Consider the following 20329-nt stretch of genomic DNA (forward strand, 5'->3'; position numbering starts at 1 on the left):
TTTGATTTACAAAACGGATTTATTTAATATTAGAATTCTCAAGAGACCTATAAGTCTATGTGTAATGCTTAATGTGATCTTTTTAATATTACATATAATCTAAATAACATTAGTCAAGGGCTGGAAACCTTTTATGAGTGCATGCTGAAGTAATACTATAACGAAAGCAATTAAGGAAAGAGAACGTGGAAAAGAACAGGGAAAGTTAAAAAATAAATAAATAAATAAATAAATAAAAGAGGAACTAGCAAACTAAAGAGCAAATACAGTATGAGATGATACCTTGCCGTGCATCCTCTCAGCCCAATACCTATATCAGAACAAACACCTGGCCCTGCAACCCATCTATCAGCAACATACTAATGCTGAGTCAGTCCTATAGTCCAACAGCCCCTCTGTCAGTCATATTTACATGTCATGGGCTATTATTTACAAAAAAATAACAGGAAGCTAAAGTAATATGTGGCCTTTTGACCTCTTCTAGAACCAGATAAATTAATAAACAAACTTGAACTTTGTCTAAAATTCCTAATTCGCTTGCAAATAGAATTTCAAGGCCCTTACTACATCCAAATTATGTAAAAGAATGTAGGGATTGGCGAATGAGAAAATATGCTTCCAAATTGTTCACTCCTGGAATATGAACTGCATAAACTGTTCTCTGCCCAAGACAAAATTGAAGAGATCTCCCTCACTGCTAGAAAACTGAGTGCCCCCTTGATAAATGAGAATCTACTGCTGTGATATTGTCCGCTTAAAAACAGAGATAAGTCTCTTTTCAAGAGAGGCCAGCTCTTAATAACTCTGAAGATTGCACAGAAACCAAACGCCCTGTGCTCTATTGAGCCCCCAAACAGCAACCCAACCCAAGAGAGTTGTGCCTGTCGTGATAATAGTCCAGGTGGGACAAACAAAAGAGAAATGGACTGGTGATCTATCCACCAGGCAACATTGCCTTGTCTGAAATCTAAATTAATTCTCTGAGAGAGCTGAGTGATATCGTCCAGGTAAGGAACCACCAAAATACCCTCTTATTACAGACAAGAGATTTCCCAAAAATTTCATAAAAATTCTGGGAGCAGTAGCCAAACCAAATGATAGAGCAACAAACTGAAAATGTTTGTCCTGAAATACAATCTTTAGAAACTGGAAATGATCCCTGTGGATATGAAAGCAAGCAACTTTCAAATTAATAGTAGACATAAACTGCCCTTGTTGATGAAGAATAGTCCTAATTGTTTCCATGTTGAAAGTAGGAACCCTGAGAAATGTGTTTCTTTAAATCTAGGATAAGCCTGTAAGGCCCATCCATCTTTGGAACAACAAAAAGGTTGGAAGAGAAACCCTGGCCTTGTTCCGATATTGGTACTGGAACCCCCAAAGATTCCAGATCCAAGACTGACTGAAAAAAGGCTTTTGGCTTTACAGAATCTCTTGGAACATGAGACAGACAAAAGCTCCTATGGGGACTGAAAGTGTTAACTTTATTTTCTAACCACAAGTGGCTGGCTCCAGCTACAATCTAATTAATGCTTAGCATTCTATTGTTTGATCACCTCCAGAGAGAAAGTGATAAGAAGAGTCAAGAGTGTCTTGTGGTTGAAGTGTTTAAGTAATATAATCCTATTGTATCATGTCAAGGGCGCTTCTCCCTTTTATCTAATGTACAACATTCTTTCAACCCCCATCTGAGGGGGGGTCAAAAACCTGTATAAATCTGTGTGCTGCCTTCAAATAAAGTTGTCATTCTGTTTTAAACCTGAAACTGGCTGGGTTGTGAATTGCTGATTGTCTATGCAGGACATTGTTCATCTGGGGTTAACCCTTGGTACACAGTTGGTACCGTAACATTGGTGGCAAGCGACGGAATGAACCTTATCGCCCAGAAGAGCAACTACACATGCCAGTAACCTCAGGAAGAGGGGGATTATTACAATACTGACTAAGATGGAAAGAGTACCAGGGACAGAAGGAACCAATGGGCCCAGCATAGCAGACAGAACCCCCGCAGAAGCAAGCTTTGATCGGGCGGTTAAAATAAGACTGGCACATTATGGCCCCAACCCATCTGTGGAAATGATCGACCGGGTCATAGCAGCTGTGGAGGCCAACCTACTTCGCCAAAGCGGCGCTGCAGCAAACCCAGTGGAAAAGAGAAAAGTAAATTTTGCAGCTTTTAAAAACTTCCTGGAAACAGAAGGAGAGATTGATGGGTACCTTGCGGATTTTGAGAGGCAATGTGCACTACACAAGGTACCCGCAGAGGACTGGGTCATGATATTATCCGGAAAATTATCCGGCCGGGCCAGTGAGGCTTTTCGGGCCATTCCAGATGAGGAAGTCAGGGATTATAATACTGTAAAAGAGGCTCTGCTCTCCAGGTATGCGGTTACACCGGAGGCATACCGGAGACGGTTCAGAGACACTGTTAAATTGGCTGGTGATTCCTACCTTGAGTGGGCATGTAAGGTGCACCGCACAGCAGCTCGCTGGATAGCGGGGTGCCAAGCCGTATCTGGGGAAGAGGTGCTGCAGCTATTCCTGTTGGAACATTGCTTCGACAAGTTACCCGCAGGAGTTCGAGAGTGGGTTCGGGACCGTAAACCCTCCACCCTGCATGAAGCTGCTCGCCTGGCAGATGAGTATACGGATGCCCGCAAACTGGACACTGCTACCACTAAGCCCCCTGCCAGAGTGGAGTACAGACCCCCAGTCACCCCAGCAGCTGCCAGTTACCAACCCCCGGCGCACCGCTATACCACACGGCCTCTGGCCACGAACTACCCTCAGAGAGCCCGGTTCAATTCGCGGGGCTACTCACAACCTATTCGGTGCTTTGGATGTAAGCAACTAGGGCACAAAAGACCAGAGTGTCCCCTAAATGCAGCGAACCAAGCACAGTCCTGGAGAAGACCTGCCGGCGGAATCACACGTAACCCTCAGCCTGCGGCCCGCTACGTAGAGGCGCAAGAATGCTGGAGCATCCTACATGAGGCAGACCTTGTGCAAGCTGCCCACCGGAATAACCGGCAACTGGTTAAAGTGAATGGGAAGGAGGTCAGTGGTCTATGGGATACTGGTGCTACCATGACCTTGCTTCGAAAGAACTTGGTGTCTGAGAAACAGCACACAGGAGACACTGTGGCTGTGAGGGTAGCAGGGGGCACTGTGTTCCGCCTGCCTGTTGCCAGGGTGCATTTGGATTGGGGAGGGGGCGCTAGACCTGTGAATGTGGGGGTCATGAAGGATTTACCAGCTGATGTTCTCCTTGGAAATACCTTGGTCCCCCTTGTTTCTGCCTATGCTCCCATGGGTCCCGCTGATGTTAACCCTGTGACTACCCGTGCTCAGATCCATGCAGCAGAGACTGACCCCCCTGCTGCTAAGCCCCAGGACGCTGAGCTCAGTAAATCTCTATCCGCTATTGATACGTGGAAGTCCCGTTACAATGCGCTGATGAAGGAGAAGAGGAGCGCAGAGGAAAAAGCACGTTTAGAACAGGAATCTCTGCTAGACAGGCTGCACCGACAGACTGCAGAAAACACCAGCTTGAGAGTGGAACATGAAACCTTAAAGACAAACTTAGTGACACTGGAGGAGAAGCTGACGCTGGCTCATAGGGAGGTGCAGCAACTCAAGGGCACCCTATGTCAGTATGAAGGGATTGTGGATACCTATAAAGAGCAGGTACAAAAACCACGTAAAGAAGCCGATGATATTTTGAAGGACTGTTTAGCCCTAGTCGGGGCACTGAAGAGGTTGAACCCTTATTTATACAGACAGGGATTCTCTCTCATAACGGGAATACAGATGGATTGTCCCAGCAAACTGACATGCCTACCACCTCCTAGTCCGGTCATCCCCAGGTTGACCCGCAAAAGGGTCAAGCCGGGTCTGCCGGAGTGTTCCACAAGGGGGGAGCTATGTGACAGACCCTTCTGTCAGGACTGAAAGTGTTAACTTTATTTTCTAACCACAAGTGGCTGGCTCCAGCTACAATCTAATTAATGCTTAGCATTCTATTGTTTGATCACCTCCAGAGAGAAAGTGATAAGAAGAGTCAAGAGTGTCTTGTGGTTGAAGTGTTTAAGTAATATAATCCTATTGTATCATGTCAAGGGCGCTTCTCCCTTTTATCTAATGTACAACATTCTTTCAACCCCCATCTGAGGGGGGGTCAAAAACCTGTATAAATCTGTGTGCTGCCTTCAAATAAAGTTGTCATTCTGTTTTAAACCTGAAACTGGCTGGGTTGTGAATTGCTGATTGTCTATGCAGGACATTGTTCATCTGGGGTTAACCCTTGGTACACAGTTGGTACCGTAACACCTGAGAAATGTGTTTCTTTAAATCTAGGATAAGCCTGTAAGGCCCATCCATCTTTGGAACAACAAAAAGGTTGGAAGAGAAACCCTGGCCTTGTTCCGATATTGGTACTGGAACCCCCAAAGATTCCAGATCCAAGACTGACTGAAAAAAGGCTTTTGGCTTTACAGAATCTCTTGGAACATGAGACAGACAAAAGCTCCTATGGGGTGTCCTTGATGCTGATTTCTTTATCCCCGGGAGACTGAGTTTAGAACCCATGGCTTTTGAACAGACTGGAACCAGACCCCCTCAAAAAGGCGCAATCTGCCCCCTACTAGAAGCTCTGAATTGGGGGCCGTTCCTTCATGCTGATTTAGTAGCAGAAGAGGCTTTTTTGACTTTTTAACCATGTTCCAATTAACATTGGGATTTCTAGGGTGCTTCTGTGAAGGAGGAGGAGGATTTTTGGTTCCTAGCTTGATGAAAGAAATGAAAACGGCTAGTAACCCTGTTGTCTTACACATCTTGTCCTGAGGAATAAAAGCTCCTTTTCCTCCAGTTACAGTAGAAATAATGGTATGAAAAGCAAGCCCAAACAAAATCTTTAAAAGCAAGATTATTGGTGAAAATACAGAAAAATTATAATTACAATGACTTCCTTGTATTTCAAGATGCTGCCAGTTCCAGTTACTCCTCCAACGTCTGCACAGAATGTTTTTTTTAGAAAGCTGTGAAGTCTTTCACAAGGAGCTTGCCAAACCTCCTTCTCCCACCTCAGGTCTCAGCAGAAAACCTCAGAAGAAAAGGCCAACAATAGTGCAATATAGCTTAGCAAGCAGCCTGCACAGTGTTACTTTAAGAAATTGAAGATTTTATTTATTAAACACCTGAAGCATTGATGACAGTAATTTCCAGCTTTAATAAAATCCAATAAAAAGCTTCAAGTATGAATAATAAAGCTCAACAGGTTTCAGCAGACAGCTGCCTTTTTCACGAGCAGTTACAATCACTATGAAAAGGACTCTGTGGGTATGTTCCTTTTAGTGCAGGTGTTCTGGTAAGAGGGCGAATTTTGTAAAAGAGCGAACCATGTCACTTCCTGTGACGTTTCATCAGCTGTTTCACACATTTTGGAGCTAATGCGCATGCGTGCCACTGTCATCACATACCTGGCCGCATACATCACTGCTAAAATATTTAGTGCTTTGAAATTCAGGAACCCTTTATAGAGCGCATGCGTGCGATTTTGTATCACAAATGGTGCGCTCATGGATCATCGGAAGAAGCAGTGGCTATAGCCGAGTGGCGGGAGGCTGTTTCTCATGCACAAGCACGGAGACTCGGCTTTACAGTAGTTGCAGTGGGGGGCGGAGTTCCGAATATTGCCGAGGAGCCTAATAAACAGCTTTCCATGAGCGCACCATTTGTGATACAAAATCCCACGCATGCGCTCTGCAAAGGGTTCTTGAATTTCACAGCTCTAAATATTTTAGCAGTAAAGTATGCGGCCAGGTATGTGATGACGCTGGCACGCATGCGCATTAGCTCCAAAATGTGTGAAACAGCTGATGAAACGTCACAGGAAGTGACATGGTTCGCTCTTTTTTAAAGTTCGCCCTCTTACCAGAACACAGGATGTTTCCTTTTAGAGGTTTAGCAAGCTCCTTGTGAAATAATGCGCCACCATTTGAAAAACAAACAAAATCTTTCCCGTGGAAAGGAAGATTTAAAAGTCTAGACATTGAAACCATGACAGCTACCATGATTTCAACCATAAATGCCTTTCTGGTCAAAACAGCCAACACCATATTTTTGGCGTTAATCTTAAAGGGATATGAAACCCAAACATTTTCTTGTGTGCTTCAAATAGAGCCTACCATTTAAAAAAAAAATCCAATTTACTTCCATTATTAAATTTGCTTAGCTCCCAAGATATTCTTTGTTGAAGAGATACCTAGGCCATCTAGTGCTCTTGCAAATGGATAACATTCTTGCAAAACTGCTGCCCTATAGTGCTCCAGACATGTGCATGCTCCTGGGCTTATGTTCATCCTTTTCCTCAAAACATACCAAGAGAACGAAGAACATTTTATAATAGAAGTAAATAAGTTTTTTTTTAAAAAAGTGCATGCTTTATCTGAATCACAAAAAGAAAAAATAGTTTGGATTTCAAGGCTCTTTAATAATGTCAACAATAGCATCACAAATTAAAGCGTTTGCTGACCTTAGAAGTTTCAAGCGATGCAGAAAATCTTCACCAACAGAGTCATCTGAAAACTGCAAGTCAGACAAAACAACCAAGGGTCTACTAGAGCATCCACAAGCTCTGCATGAGAATCCCTGGACCTTGTAAAATATTTTGGTAGTTTTTGTTCAAACAAAAAGTCATCAGATCCCCATAGGTCTACAATCTGACTGAAAACTTCCAGATGAAGAGATCATTCCCCTGGGTGAAGGGACTGACGACTGTGAATGTCTGCTTCCCAATTGCTCACCCCAAGAATTATACAGGAATTGCTCTCTATCCAAGTTAAAATTGGGGAAAACTTCCCTTATTGCCAGGAAACCGAGTTCCCCCCTGATGATTAATATAAGCCACTGCTGTGATATTGTCTGACTGGAAACGCAGATAAGTCTCTTTTCAGGAGAGGCCAAAACTGAAGGGCCCTGAAATTTGCACAGAGTTCCAGAACATGTATAGGCAACTTCACCCCCTGAAGTAACCAAGCTCCCTAAGCTTTCTGAGAACCCCAGACTACACCCCAACCTTGCATCAAAATCACAGTCCAATTTGGACAGAATTTTTTTTCAAAGGGACTTAAACAGAAAAATCGGAGATACAGAATAAATAAGCAATACTACAAACTGTAGTAGAGACCCTCTAACATTTAAATATACACTAAAACAATACACTGCTTATTGGAGTTAATCAAATCCACAAAAAAATTAAGAGACCATACAAAAATAGAGGCGCGCTGAACAGCAAGGTAATGTTCAGATCTAGCCTGGCAGGAAATAAAAATCCTGGAGCAGAGCCTACGCGTGCTAACCCACAGAAGCGCAGTACAAAAACACACCAAAATTCCAGCGTGTGAAAAAAACAAGAGCGCCCAGAACAGAGGGAGATGCACACTAACACATAAGAGCCCAAATAAAGACCAACGCATGCTAACCTAAAGAAGTGCCAAGAAATACAAAACGAAGAACTGAAGTGCATATGAAAAACTAGAAGGTCCCTCTTATTACACAAAAGTAAAGTAAAAACATAATTTATGCTTACCTGATAAATTTATTTCTCTTGTAGTGTATCCAGTCCACGGATCATCCATTACTTATGGGATATTAACTCCTCCCCAACAGGAAGTGCAAGAGGATTCACCCAGCAGAGCTGCTATATAGCTCCTCCCCTAACTGCCATTACCAGTCATTCGACCGAAAACATGCAGAGAAAGGAAAACCATAGGGTGCAGTGGTGACTGTAGTTTAATGGAAAAATTACCTGCCTTAAAGTGACAGGGCGGGCCGTGGACTGGATACACTACAAGAGAAATAAATTTATCAGGTAAGCATAAATTATGTTTTCTCTTGTTAAGTGTATCCAGTCCACGGATCATCCATTACTTATGGGATACCAATACCAAAGCTAAAGTACACGGATGACGGGAGGGACAGGCAGGCTCTTTATACGGAAGGAACCACTGCCTGAAGAACCTTTCTCCCAAAAACAGCCTCCGAAGAAGCAAAAGTGTCAAATTTGTAAAATTTGGAAAAAGTATGAAGAGAAGACCAAGTTGCAGCCTTGCAAATCTGTTCAACAGAAGCCTCATTCTTAAAGGCCCAAGTAGAAGCCACAGCTCTAGTAGAATGTGCTGTAATTCTTTCAGGAGGCTGCTGTCCAGCAGTCTCATAGGCTAACCGTATTATGCTACGAAGCCAAAAGGAGAGAGAGGTAGCCGAAGCTTTTTGACCTCTCCTCTGACCAGAATAAACAACAAACAGGGAAGACGTTTGTCGAAAATCCTTAGTTGCCTGTAGATAAAATTTCAGGGCACGGACTACATCTAGATTGTGTAGCAGACGTTCCTTTTTCGAAGAAGGATTAGGACACAAAGATGGAACCACAATCTCTTGATTGATATTCCTGTTAGTGACCACCTTAGGTAGGAACCCAGGTTTAGTACGCAGAACTACCTTGTCTGAATGAAAAATCAGATAAGGAGAATCACAATGTAAGGCAGATAACTCAGAGACTCTTCGAGCCGAGGAAATCGCCATTAAAAACAGAACTTTCCAAGATAACAACTTGATATCAATGGAATGAAGGGGTTCAAACGGAACCCCCTGTAAAACATTAAGAATTAAGTTCAAACTCCATGGTGGAGCAACAGTTTTAAACACAGGCTTGATCCTAGCTAAAGCCTGACAAAAAGCTTGAACGTCCGGAACTTCTGACAGACGTTTGTGTAAAAGAATGGACAGAGCTGAAATCTGTCCCTTTAAGGAACTAGCGGATAAACCCTTTTCTAAACCTTCTTGTAGAAAAGACAATATCCTCGGAATCCTAACCTTACTCCATGAGTAACTCTTGGATTCGCACCAATATAAGTATTTGCGCCATATCTTATGGTAAATCTTTCTGGTAACAGGCTTCCTAGCCTGTATTAAGGTATCAATAACTGACTCAGAAAAACCACGTTTTGATAAAATCAAGCGTTCAATTTCCAAGCAGTCAGCTTCAGAGAAATTAGATTTTGATGTTTGAAGGGACCCTGGATCAGAAGGTCCTGTTTCAGAGGTAGCGACCAAGGTGGACAGGATGACATGTCCACTAGATCTGCATACCAAGTCCTGCGTGGCCATGCAGGCGCTATTAGAATCACTGATGCTCTCTCCTGTTTTATTCTGGCAATCAATCGAGGAAGCATCGGGAAGGGTGGAAACACATAAGCCATCCCGAAGGTCCAAGGTGCTGTCAAAGCATCTATCAGAACCGCTCCCGGATCCCTGGATCTGGACCCGTAACGAGGAAGCTTGGCGTTCTGTCGAGACGCCATGAGATCTATCTCTGGTTTGCCCCAACGTCGAAGTATTTGGGCAAAGACCTCCGGATGAAGTTCCCACTCCCCCGGATGAAAAGTCTGACGACTTAAGAAATCCGCCTCCCAGTTCTCCACTCCCGGGATGTGGATTGCTGACAGGTGGCAAGAGTGAGACTCTGCCCAGCGAATTATCTTTGATACTTCCATCATTGCTAGGGAGCTTCTTGTCCCTCCCTGATGGTTGATGTAAGCTACAGTCGTGATGTTGTCCGACTGAAACCTGATGAACCCCCGAGTTGTTAACTGGGGCCAAGCCAGAAGGGCATTGAGAACTGCTCTCAATTCCAGAATGTTTATTGGTAGGAGACTCTCCTCCTGATTCCATTGTCCCTGAGCCTTCAGAGAATTCCAGACAGCGCCCCAACCTAGTAGGCTGGCGTCTGTTGTTACAATTGTCCAGTCCGGCCTGCTGAATGGCATCCCCCTGGACAGATGTGGCCGAGAAAGCCACCATAGAAGAGAATTTCTGGTCTCTTGATCCAGATTCAGAGTAGGGGACAAGTCTGAGTAATCCCCATTCCACTGACTTAGCATGCACAATTGCAGCGGTCTGAGATGTAGGCGTGCAAAGGGTACTATGTCCATTGCTGCTACCATTAAGCCGATCACCTCCATGCATTGAGCTACTGACGGGTGTTGAATGGAATGAAGGACACGGCATGCATTTTGAAGCTTTGTTAACCTGTCTTCTGTCAGGTAAATCTTCATTTCTACAGAATCTATAAGAGTCCCCAAGAAGGGAACTCTTGTGAGTGGAAAGAGAGAACTCTTCTTTTCGTTCACCTTCCATCCATGCGACCTTAGAAATGCCAGTACTAACTCTGTATGAGACTTGGCAGTTTGAAAGCTTGAAGCTTGTATCAGAATGTCGTCTAGGTACGGAGCTACCGCAATTCCTTGCGGTCTTAGTACCGCCAGAAGAGCACCCAGAACCTTTGTGAAGATTCTCGGAGCCGTAGCCAATCCGAATGGAAGAGCTACAAACTGGTAATGCCTGTCTAGAAAGGCAAACCTTAGATACCGGTAATGATCTTTGTGAATCGGTATGTGAAGGTAAGCATCCTTTAAATCCACTGTGGTCATGTACTGACCCTTTTGGATCATGGGTAAAATTGTCCGAATAGTTTCCATTTTGAATTATGGAACTCTTAGGAATTTGTTTAGGATCTTTAAATCCAAGATTGGCCTGAAAGGTCCCTCTTTTTTGGGAACCACAAACAGATTTGAGTAAAACCCTTGTCCTTGTTCCGACCGCGGAACCGGATGGATCACTCCCATTAATAAAAGATCTTGTACGCAGCGTAGAAACGCCTCTTTCTTTATTTGGTTTGTTGACAACCTTGACAGATGAAATCTCCCTCTTGGGGGAGAGAATTTGAAGTCTAGAAGGTATCCCTGAGATATGATCTCTAACGCCCAGGGATCCTGGACATCTCTTGCCCAAGCCTGGGCGAAGAGAGAAAGTCTGCCCCCCACTAGATCCGTTCCCGGATCGGGGGCCCTCGATTCATGCTGTCTTAGGGGCAGCAGCAGGTTTCCTGGCCTGCTTGCCCTTGTTCCAGGACTGGTTAGGTCTCCAGCCTTGTCTGTAGCGAGCAACAGCTCCTTCCTGTTTTGGTGCAGAGGAAGTTGATGCTGAAATTACGAAAGGAACGAAAATTAGACTGTCTAGCCTTAGGTTTGGCTCTGTCTTGAGGCAGGGCATGGCCTTTACCTCCTGTAATGTCAGCGATAATTTCTTTCAACCCGGGCCCGAATAAGGTCTGCCCTTTGAAAGGTATATTAAGCAATTTAGATTTAGAAGTAACGTCAGCTGACCAGGATTTTAGCCTCAGTGCTCTGCGTGCCTGAATGGCGAATCCGGAATTCTTAGCCGTAAGTTTAGTTAAATGTACTACGGCATCTGAAATAAATGAGTTAGCTAACTTAAGGGCTTTAAGCTTGTGTGTAATCTCATCTAATGGAGCTGATTCAAGTGTCTCTTCCAGAGACTCAAACCAAAATGCTGCTGCAGCCGTGACAGGCGCAATGCATGCAAGAGGTTGCAATATAAAACCTTGTTGAACAAACATTTTCTTAAGGTAACCCTCTAACTTTTTATCCATTGGATCTGAAAAGGCACAGCTATCCTCCACCGGGATAGTGGTACGCTTAGCTAAAGTAGAAACTGCTCCCTCCACCTTAGGGACCGTTTGCCATAAGTCCCGTGTGGTGGCGTCTATTGGAAACATCTTTCTAAATATCGGAGGGGGTGAGAACGGCACACCGGGTCTATCCAAATCCTTAGTAACAATTTCAGTAAGTCTCTTAGGTATAGGAAAAACGTCAGTACTCGCCGGTACCGCAAAATATTTATCCAACCTACACATTTTCTCTGGTATTGCAACTGTGTTACAATCATTCAGAGCCGCTAACACCTCCCCTAGTAATACACGGAGGTTTTCCAGCTTAAATTTAAAATTTGAAATATCTGAATCCAGTTTGTTTGGATCAGAACCGTCACCCGCAGAATGAAGCTCTCCGTCCTCATGTTCTGCAAATTGTGACGCAGTGTCTGACATGGCCCTAATATTATCAGCGCACTCTGTTCTCACACCAGAGTGATCACGCTTACCTCTTAGTTCTGGTAATTTAGCCAAAACTTCAGTCATAACAGTAGCCATATCCTGTAATGTGATTTGTAATGGCCGCCCAGATGTACTCGGCGCTACAATATCACGCACCTCCCGAGCGGGAGATGCAGGTACTGACACGTGAGGCGAGTTAGTCGGCATAACTCTCCCCTCGTTGTTTGGTGAAATATGTTCAATTTGTACAGATTGACTTTTATTTAAAGTAGCATCAATACAGTTAGTACATAAATTTCTATTGGGCTCCACTTTGGCTTTAGCACATATAGCACAGATATCTTCCTCTGAATCAGACATGTTTAACACACTAGCAAATAAACTAGCAACTTGGAAATACTTTTCAAGTAATTTACTATAATATGAAAACGTACTGTGCCTATAAGAAGCACAGAAAAAGTTATGACAGTTGAAAATTAATAAACTGAAAAGTTATAGCATCAAATCTTTGTAAAAAACACAATTTTAGCAAAGGATTGCTCCCATTAGCAAATGATAACTAACCCTGATAGCAGAAAAAAAATACAGAAATAAACGTTTTTTTATCACAGTCAACTACAATCTCACAGCTCTGCTGTGAGTGATTACCTCCCTCAAAACAAGTTTTGAAGACCCCTGAGTTCTGTAGAGATGAACCGGATCATGCAGGGAAGACAAACTTCTGACTGAATTTTTTGATGCGTAGCAAAAGCTCCAAAAAAGGCCCCTCCCCCTCACACATAACAGTGAGAGAAATCAGTAAACTGTCATAAATTAAATAAAACGACTGCCAAGTGGAAAAAAATAGTGCCCAAAACATTTTTTCACCCAGTACCTCAGAAAATTAAACGATTTTACATGCCAGCAAAAAACGTTTAACATTAATAAATTGAGTGTTATTAAAAAGCCTGTTGCTAGTCCCTGCAAATTAGGCTAAAGTTTTATGCATACAGTATAATTCCAGTGAAGTGCCATTCCCCAGAATACTGAAGTGTAAAATATACATACATGACAGCCTGATACCAGTTGCGGCTACTGCATTTAAGGCTGAGTTTACATTATATCGGTATGGCAGAATTTTCTCATCAATTCCATTGTCAGAAAATAATAAGCTGCTACATACCTCTTTGCAGATTAATCTGCCCGCTGTCCCCTGATCTGAAGTTTACCTCTCCTTAGATGGCCGAGAAACAGCAATATGATCTTAACTACGCCGGCTAAAATCATAGAAAAACTCAGGTAGATTCTTCTTCAAATTCTACCAGAGAAGGAATAACACACTCCGGTGCTATTATAAAATAACAAACTTTTGATTGAAGGTATGAAACTAAGTATAATCACCACAGTCCTCTCACACATCCTATCTATTCGTTGGGTGCAAGAGAATGACTGGTAATGGCAGTTAGGGGAGGAGCTATATAGCAGCTCTGCTGGGTGAATCCTCTTGCACTTCCTGTTGGGGAGGAGTTAATATCCCATAAGTAATGGATGATCCGTGGACTGGATACACTTAACAAGAGAAAGTCTGTTTAACAAGATGTCCACTGGCATTGATCTACTTGAGCTGAATATACCTGCCAATAGCCTATGCGCTATCTAAGAGCAAGAAAAATGTCCCCTTACCTGACAAGCACCCACTTTACTGTGCTTACCAGTTACAGAGGAAAAGTGCTCCAAGTAGATAGCCCATCCAGTGTGTTTGTGTGACAGTAAAGGATCCAAGTGTGGAGTATATCGACAAATCAACAGGAGGAAGCTAAGGGACTGGTCCCCACGACACCTGTGGCAGGGCCTGTGACTAATTCCTCACTGAGAGTGATTATATAACTACCGAATAGTCCAATCTGCCCCTTGTCCAAAACAACAGCTCTCTGAGGGTAAAAATGGGCCTCAAATTGGTCAGAGGAACCCTCTTGACAGACAATCTGGAGCAACTCTATTCTTTAACTTCGCAAAGATAAGACTGGCTTTCCAGTGAGGGGAGGAGGGTTTAAGTGCCCTTGAAGTTTGCCTTGTGGCCAGGAGTGGAATCTGGGAAGTAATGGTTTGTGGACTCTCACCATCTTGAAAGAAATTGTTAATTTATATGAGGCATGATTTTTTGTGAGGGATTGAATGGCCCTTTAAAGAGCCTGAATACACTTCTTAGACTGACTTTCTAAGTGAGAAAACACTGTACCTTGGCTTATGCGCATGAGCCACTTAATTGCAATAGCTTTTTCTTCTAAACTGTATCTTTGAACTCAATCGGGTGAACCAGCATAACTTCAAGTCTTCAGGGTGTAATTAACTTATACTTGATGGATATTGAAAGGTATATTTAATTCCATTTACTGTATTATTACTTGAATAATGCTATCAAAAGGAAACAGCCAACTTTAAAGTGATGGTAAACTCACTATAATGACAATGCTATTTCCTAAAGCTTTTATTACAAATATACCTTGTATACTCTTATTTCTTTACTAATCAATGTTTAAGACAGAGTAAATTACTTTTTTTATTTGCAGGATTGCCTGTCCCTGGCCGCCTCCATGTAAAAAATACTGATTGTGAAATTTGATTGACATATGGCGCATCCAATAGCAGATGCACCATACGCCCTATGTGTTTGATCTTCAGCACGCTCCCGTACCGCTGCTTTGAGGGCTCTGAATTAGCAATGCACACTGCGCAAGTGCAGTTATCAGATGAGCCGACAGCGGCCTCATGTAAACAGATTGTTTACATGAGGTCGCTGTCGGCTCGTCTGATAACAGACGCAGCTCTCCCGCTCAGGGAGGTAGAACTAACGGTGAGTGCGGCTTGTTTAGCTTGGTGCAGGTTATGCATTGTCCGGGCATGCCTTGTGGTAGGAACAAAGCTAAGCTCCTAGCGGGAATAACTGCATATCCCTCACATATAGATGTCACACCCCTCGATGATTAGTAAATACTCTTCACAATCTAAAACGCTATAAATAGGGGATATTTCACTTCCTAGAATTCTTCAGTGCCTGATAACTTTTTGCTTTAAAAAAACACGAGATCTCACACAATCCTCCAAAGCTGCACCACAGCTGCATATCCCTCACATAACAGTCTGTTTACACAAGGCCGCTGTCGGCTCATCTGATAACTGCACTTGCGCAGTGTGCATTGCTAATTCAGAGCCCTCAAAGCAGCGGTACGGGAGCGTGCTGAAGATTAAACACATAGGGAGTATGGTGCATCTGCTATTGGATGCGCCATATGTCAATCAAATTTCACAATCAGTATTTTTTACATGGAGGCGGCCAGGGACAGGCAATCCTGCAAATAAAAAAAGTAATTTACTCTGTCTTAAACATTGATTAGTAAAGAAATAAGAGTATACAAGGTATATTTGTAATAAAAGCTTTAGGAAATAGCATTGTCATTATAGTGAGTTTACCATCACTTTAATCTGTAGAAAACCATAGTAAACTTAAAGGACCAGTAAACACAGTAGATTTGCATAATTAACAAATGCAAGATAACAAGACAATACAAAAGCATTTACTTTAAATTTCAAATGAGTTGCAGATTTTTTTCTAATAAATTTCAAAGTTATGTATATTTCCACCCCCCTGTACCATGTGATAGCAATTAGCCAATCACAAATGCATATACGTATAGTTTGTGAGTTCTTGCACATGCTCAGTAGGAGCTGGTGACTCAAAAAGTGTAAATATAAAAGAATGTGCACGTTTTTTAATGGAAGTAAATTGGAAAGTTGTTTAAAATTACATGCTGTATCTGAATCATGAAAATGTAATTCGACCTGAGTGTCCCTTTAATAACTAAAGTCAAAAGAGAACATCAAATATAGTAATTTAATTTAGGGTTACTTCTAAAAATGAATACCCTGGGATATCATCATCCATTTTCTCTATAATTATTTCTTGGTCTGAAATAATATTGCAGTAGGCATTTGCATGTGGTAAATATCAGAACCTGATTCACTTGATCTAGGTTATCTGTAATAGAATATAGGGCTCTATTAAAGAAGCTACAAACGGAGCTTTGGAGCGCATTTGGAGACAATCATCAGACTGCTGCTTCCCAACCTATACGCCAGCTCTTAGTTTTCAATACTACCAGACATGGTGATTGATAGCCCCTGGCTGTGCACGAGCAGGGGGTGGCATTGCACAAGCAGTGACATGTGCAATGATAAAAGCTTATACCACAACCTGTCTAAAGGAAACAATCAAAAATAAATAATGGTACAGGAGGACTAATTAACCCTTCTGATGTGTTCTTAGCCATCAGTGTGGAGGCAGGGTCTCTTTATTGGTGAATTGGGTTTGGCAACGAGCGAATAAACTTAATTTAGCACTAAAGACTGGAATATAGCTGTAAGTTTAAAAAAACAAAAAAAACTGTATAATTCTAGGTTACATTCAATAAAACTGCACATACTAAAACTACACCTCTGTGTGGGCAAATACTTTGAGGGGCAAAGTGGTTAAACAAATAGTAATTGCTGCATCTGAGCTTAACAAGGTATGCTTCTCAACAAAGGATACCAAAAGAACAAAGACAATTTGATAGCAGAAGTAAACTATAAATTCTGTAAAATCACATGCTCTATTTGAACTATAAAAGCTTTATTTTAGGTTTAACAGAGTTTTAGAAACATACCACTTATTCATTACCTTATTGATTTCCAGTGTGGGCAATGTCTCAGCATCAGTCTTTGCAAGCTGAAGTTTGTTTTCAGGCACATACAGCTCCTTCACTTCATAAGATGCATCTACAGGCACAATATCCTATCCATAAAGAAAATGAGAAAAAAAAAATGTGATTTCAGCTGTTCAACAGATGGATCTTACATCAAAAAAGAGGCGAAAACACAGTAATCTCAGTTCATATTGTTTTTTTCACTCAGGAGCTTTATGTATCCATCTTACATTTACTTAACAAAAACAGAAAGGTCTGTGGGTTTAACTTTTCTGGACAAGGCAAATGATTGGAAATATGGGAAGCACAGTGCCCGGCCAATGAACTTGAAGACGGCTCAAGGGGAAATTCCTAATGAATTGGACTGAAAGAAGGTTCTTGGTCCATTTAGTTGAGTGTCTGGGCTTACGCACCATGATAACTAGTATGTGCATAGTGAGGAACACAAAGAAATATAAAGCATTCAACAACTGCACTGCATTACACTGCCGCCAACACAACATCATTTTTATAGCAAAATATCATTTTATATTCATACTTTTTCATAAGGACAGGTGTATGTTCAACATTCCCAAGTCACTTCATACAATTTACACATAAAACTTGTACAAGCAACTGCCAGACTAGCGCATTTATTTAGTGATATAACATATGTAGTAGTGAGTGATGTGGAAGCATTTCAAGATGTATAAAATGCCTGACAATATTAGGTGATAGGTACAGCAATAATACTCCTGTTTAAACTACATAATAGTTATACATACAAACAATGCTAGAATTCACTTGCCAGGTATATATTATTTTATATATATTAAAAAAAAAAGTTACTCGTCCACTTGGTATTAACTAACAGGACTTTTTTTTCCTTTTGTAGCATTTAAGAGAGGGTGTTTTAACATGCATTTCAATTTTGTTTTTAGGGTTCTGGGGTATGTCACAGTCTATCATTAGCAGTGGTCGCAATTGTGAGCAATCTGTCCCTGTGCACAAGCATGCATCCTCATAGTTTCAATATTATTTTATTAAACAGCATTATCTGTTTTTTTCCCCCCCAGAAAAAAATATATATTTATATCATGTTTTAAATAGTGCTCTTTTATATGCAGATGATACATTTTATTAGTTTGTTGCTTTTAAGTGACATACAATACAAATGGTTAGATTAGATAGATAGATTAGATGGATATCTTAGATAGATAGTTAAAGGAACAGTCAACACAAAAATTGTTATTGTTTACAAAGATAGATAATGCCTTTACTACCCATTCCCCAGTTTTGCATAACCAACGTTGTTATATTATTATACTTTATAACATTTAAACCTCTAAATTTCTGTCTGTTTCTAAGTCCCTAAAGACAGCCCGATGATCACCTGCTTTTGTATTTCTTCACATCAGGGGAAGCTAGTTCATGTGAGCCATATAGAATCTCATGCGGACGCCCATGAATTCTAAAAGCAAAGCATTAATTGGCTTTACTGCAAGTCAATAGATAAAGTCATGTGATCAGGGGGAGTCAGAAGATGCTTAGAAACAAGGTAATCACAGAGGTAAAAAGTGTATTAAAATAACTGTTTTCTGTGCAAAACTGGGGAATGAGTAATAAAAGGGATTATCTATCTTTTAAAACAATAAAAAAATTGAGTTGACTGTCCCTTTAACTACCACTCAAAGGTTGACAATTCATAAAATAATTTAATTATTAAAATGCTGCTACAAATATGGCTACAATTTTCTGCCTATCACTCCTAAATATAAAAATATGCAAAACACAAAATTTATCAGCAAACAAGCCAGCGTATAGTGATGTATATTTTGGAAAATCCCATATCTAAATTTCTAATTGGGAATGAAAAATAATTTGTGGGAAGTATGAGTTAGAAATTCCACACGCAAAGCTGTTCCATAACTATACATCAAAATTACTTTGAAAGAATGAGCCGATTTAGCCAGTTTGCTTTAAGACAATAAAAAGCAGACTAAGCCTGCAGAGGATTTCCTTAAAACACACTAATAGGCTCTAACATATTAATCTATTAGGGCTACATACATGTATCAGGCTGCATATATAAAAGGTCTCCGTTACCACGGCAGCCAAGAGGTTTTCACATTAAAGGTCTCCATTCAGCCTAGACACCCAAACTACATGACAGGCTGTTTTCTGGCACATAATCTCTGTTTTAGGAATTAGCTGTCACAATACACAAATCATTCATTTTTACTAAGAATCTCCTCTAAATTTACAACCACCCAACCACAATGCTCATCTGCCAGTCTCAGCATACGGCTTCAATCCAGTCAGTTATTTGTTTGTTGATCTAAAAATATCTTACATCACATTCTGGCATTTTACCAAAATAATATTTTATTTAAATAATCCTCTAAAGCCAAACAGCAGAAGTTATGCATGGAAATACATTTCCATATTTTTAGGTGAAGTCTTATTTTTTCGCCGTATCAGCAAATAAAAAATTCATATTCTGTAGGTGTTAAACATGAAAAGTAGTCCTCATGAAAAGAAGTCTCTTCAGTACTGCCAGATCACTCAAATAATTTTAGAAATGCAAATTGTTGCGTGAGAGAGGCTTATCTAGCTATGCAGGGCTCTGTATGTGAAGGAGAGACTCCTTCATTACAAAATATAAGGTCTAAAAAAAATTGTCACAAAGATTGTGTGTGATTTCTTGTTTATTGGACAGATAGAGACTACTTATATTATCTCCTCCACAATACACCTTTCATACTTTGCATTCTAAAGGGGATCTGGCAGCGTGAAAGTGCTTTAAAATGGAACTATTACCCATATAAATTTATTATCTATCCCTGATGCAACTGTAAGAAATGAGATATATATATATATATATATATATATATATATATATATATATACAAAACACAGAAGGGGACTGCACTCTCATACCTGACCGGGTACACATCCCATGACCCTGCAACATGCTCAGCCCTGGGTGCTCACCGGCACTCACAGGAAGCTGTGCTGTCCCCAGAGTCACAGGCAGTTAACCCCAGACAGGTCTGGGTGCAAGAACCATAGGGAAAATTACAAAACAAATTAATACAACACACAGAGAAAGTCCAGCACTCAAGCAAAAATGGAAAGGTTAGTTACCGCATTTGGCCAAATGGAACAAGCCCAGGTACCACGTCAAGGTCCTTTCCAATACCTGGGACCCTAAAACAGCCACACAATGCAAGCTCTCAAATCCAAACAAACTGGGAACAAGGGAAGGGTGCACAGGCTGTGCACCCTTCCCTTGTTCCCAGTTTGTGTGTTGTATTAATTTGTTTTGTAATTTTCCCTATGGTTCTTGCACCCAGACCTGTCTGGGGTTAACTGCCTGTGACTCTGGGGACAGCACAGCTTCCTGTGAGTGCCGGTGAGCACCCAGGGCTGAGCATGTTGCAGGGTCATGGGATGTGTACCCGGTCAGGTATGAGAGTGCAGCCCCCTTCTGTGTTTTGTATATGTGTAGGGTGATTACATAAGCCTGTGCACCCTTCCCTTGTTCCCAGTTTGTTTGGATTTGAGAGCTTGCATTGTGTTCAATGTAAATGTGTTCAATGGGGTTTAGGTCAGAACTTTGTGCAGGTTACTCAGAGTTCCTCCACACCAAACT

The 20329-nt window shown here is 41.4% G+C and overlaps 1 protein-coding gene across 1 annotated transcript in view; it reads right to left on the reverse strand.

Annotated features, from left to right (window-relative positions):
- The window catches only part of PAPSS1 (3'-phosphoadenosine 5'-phosphosulfate synthase 1), a 317638-nt gene that overhangs the window by 106941 nt on the left and 190368 nt on the right, over positions 1-20329 (reverse strand). Inside the window, exon 6 of the mRNA XM_053703522.1 lies at positions 16671-16784. Coding sequence (XP_053559497.1) covers positions 16671-16784 — 114 coding nt within the window. The remainder of the gene's footprint in view (positions 1-16670; positions 16785-20329) is intronic.

The sequence above is a fragment of the Bombina bombina genome, chromosome 2 (assembly GCF_027579735.1).
Source record: "Bombina bombina isolate aBomBom1 chromosome 2, aBomBom1.pri, whole genome shotgun sequence".
Classification (NCBI taxonomy): domain Eukaryota; kingdom Metazoa; phylum Chordata; class Amphibia; order Anura; family Bombinatoridae; genus Bombina; species Bombina bombina.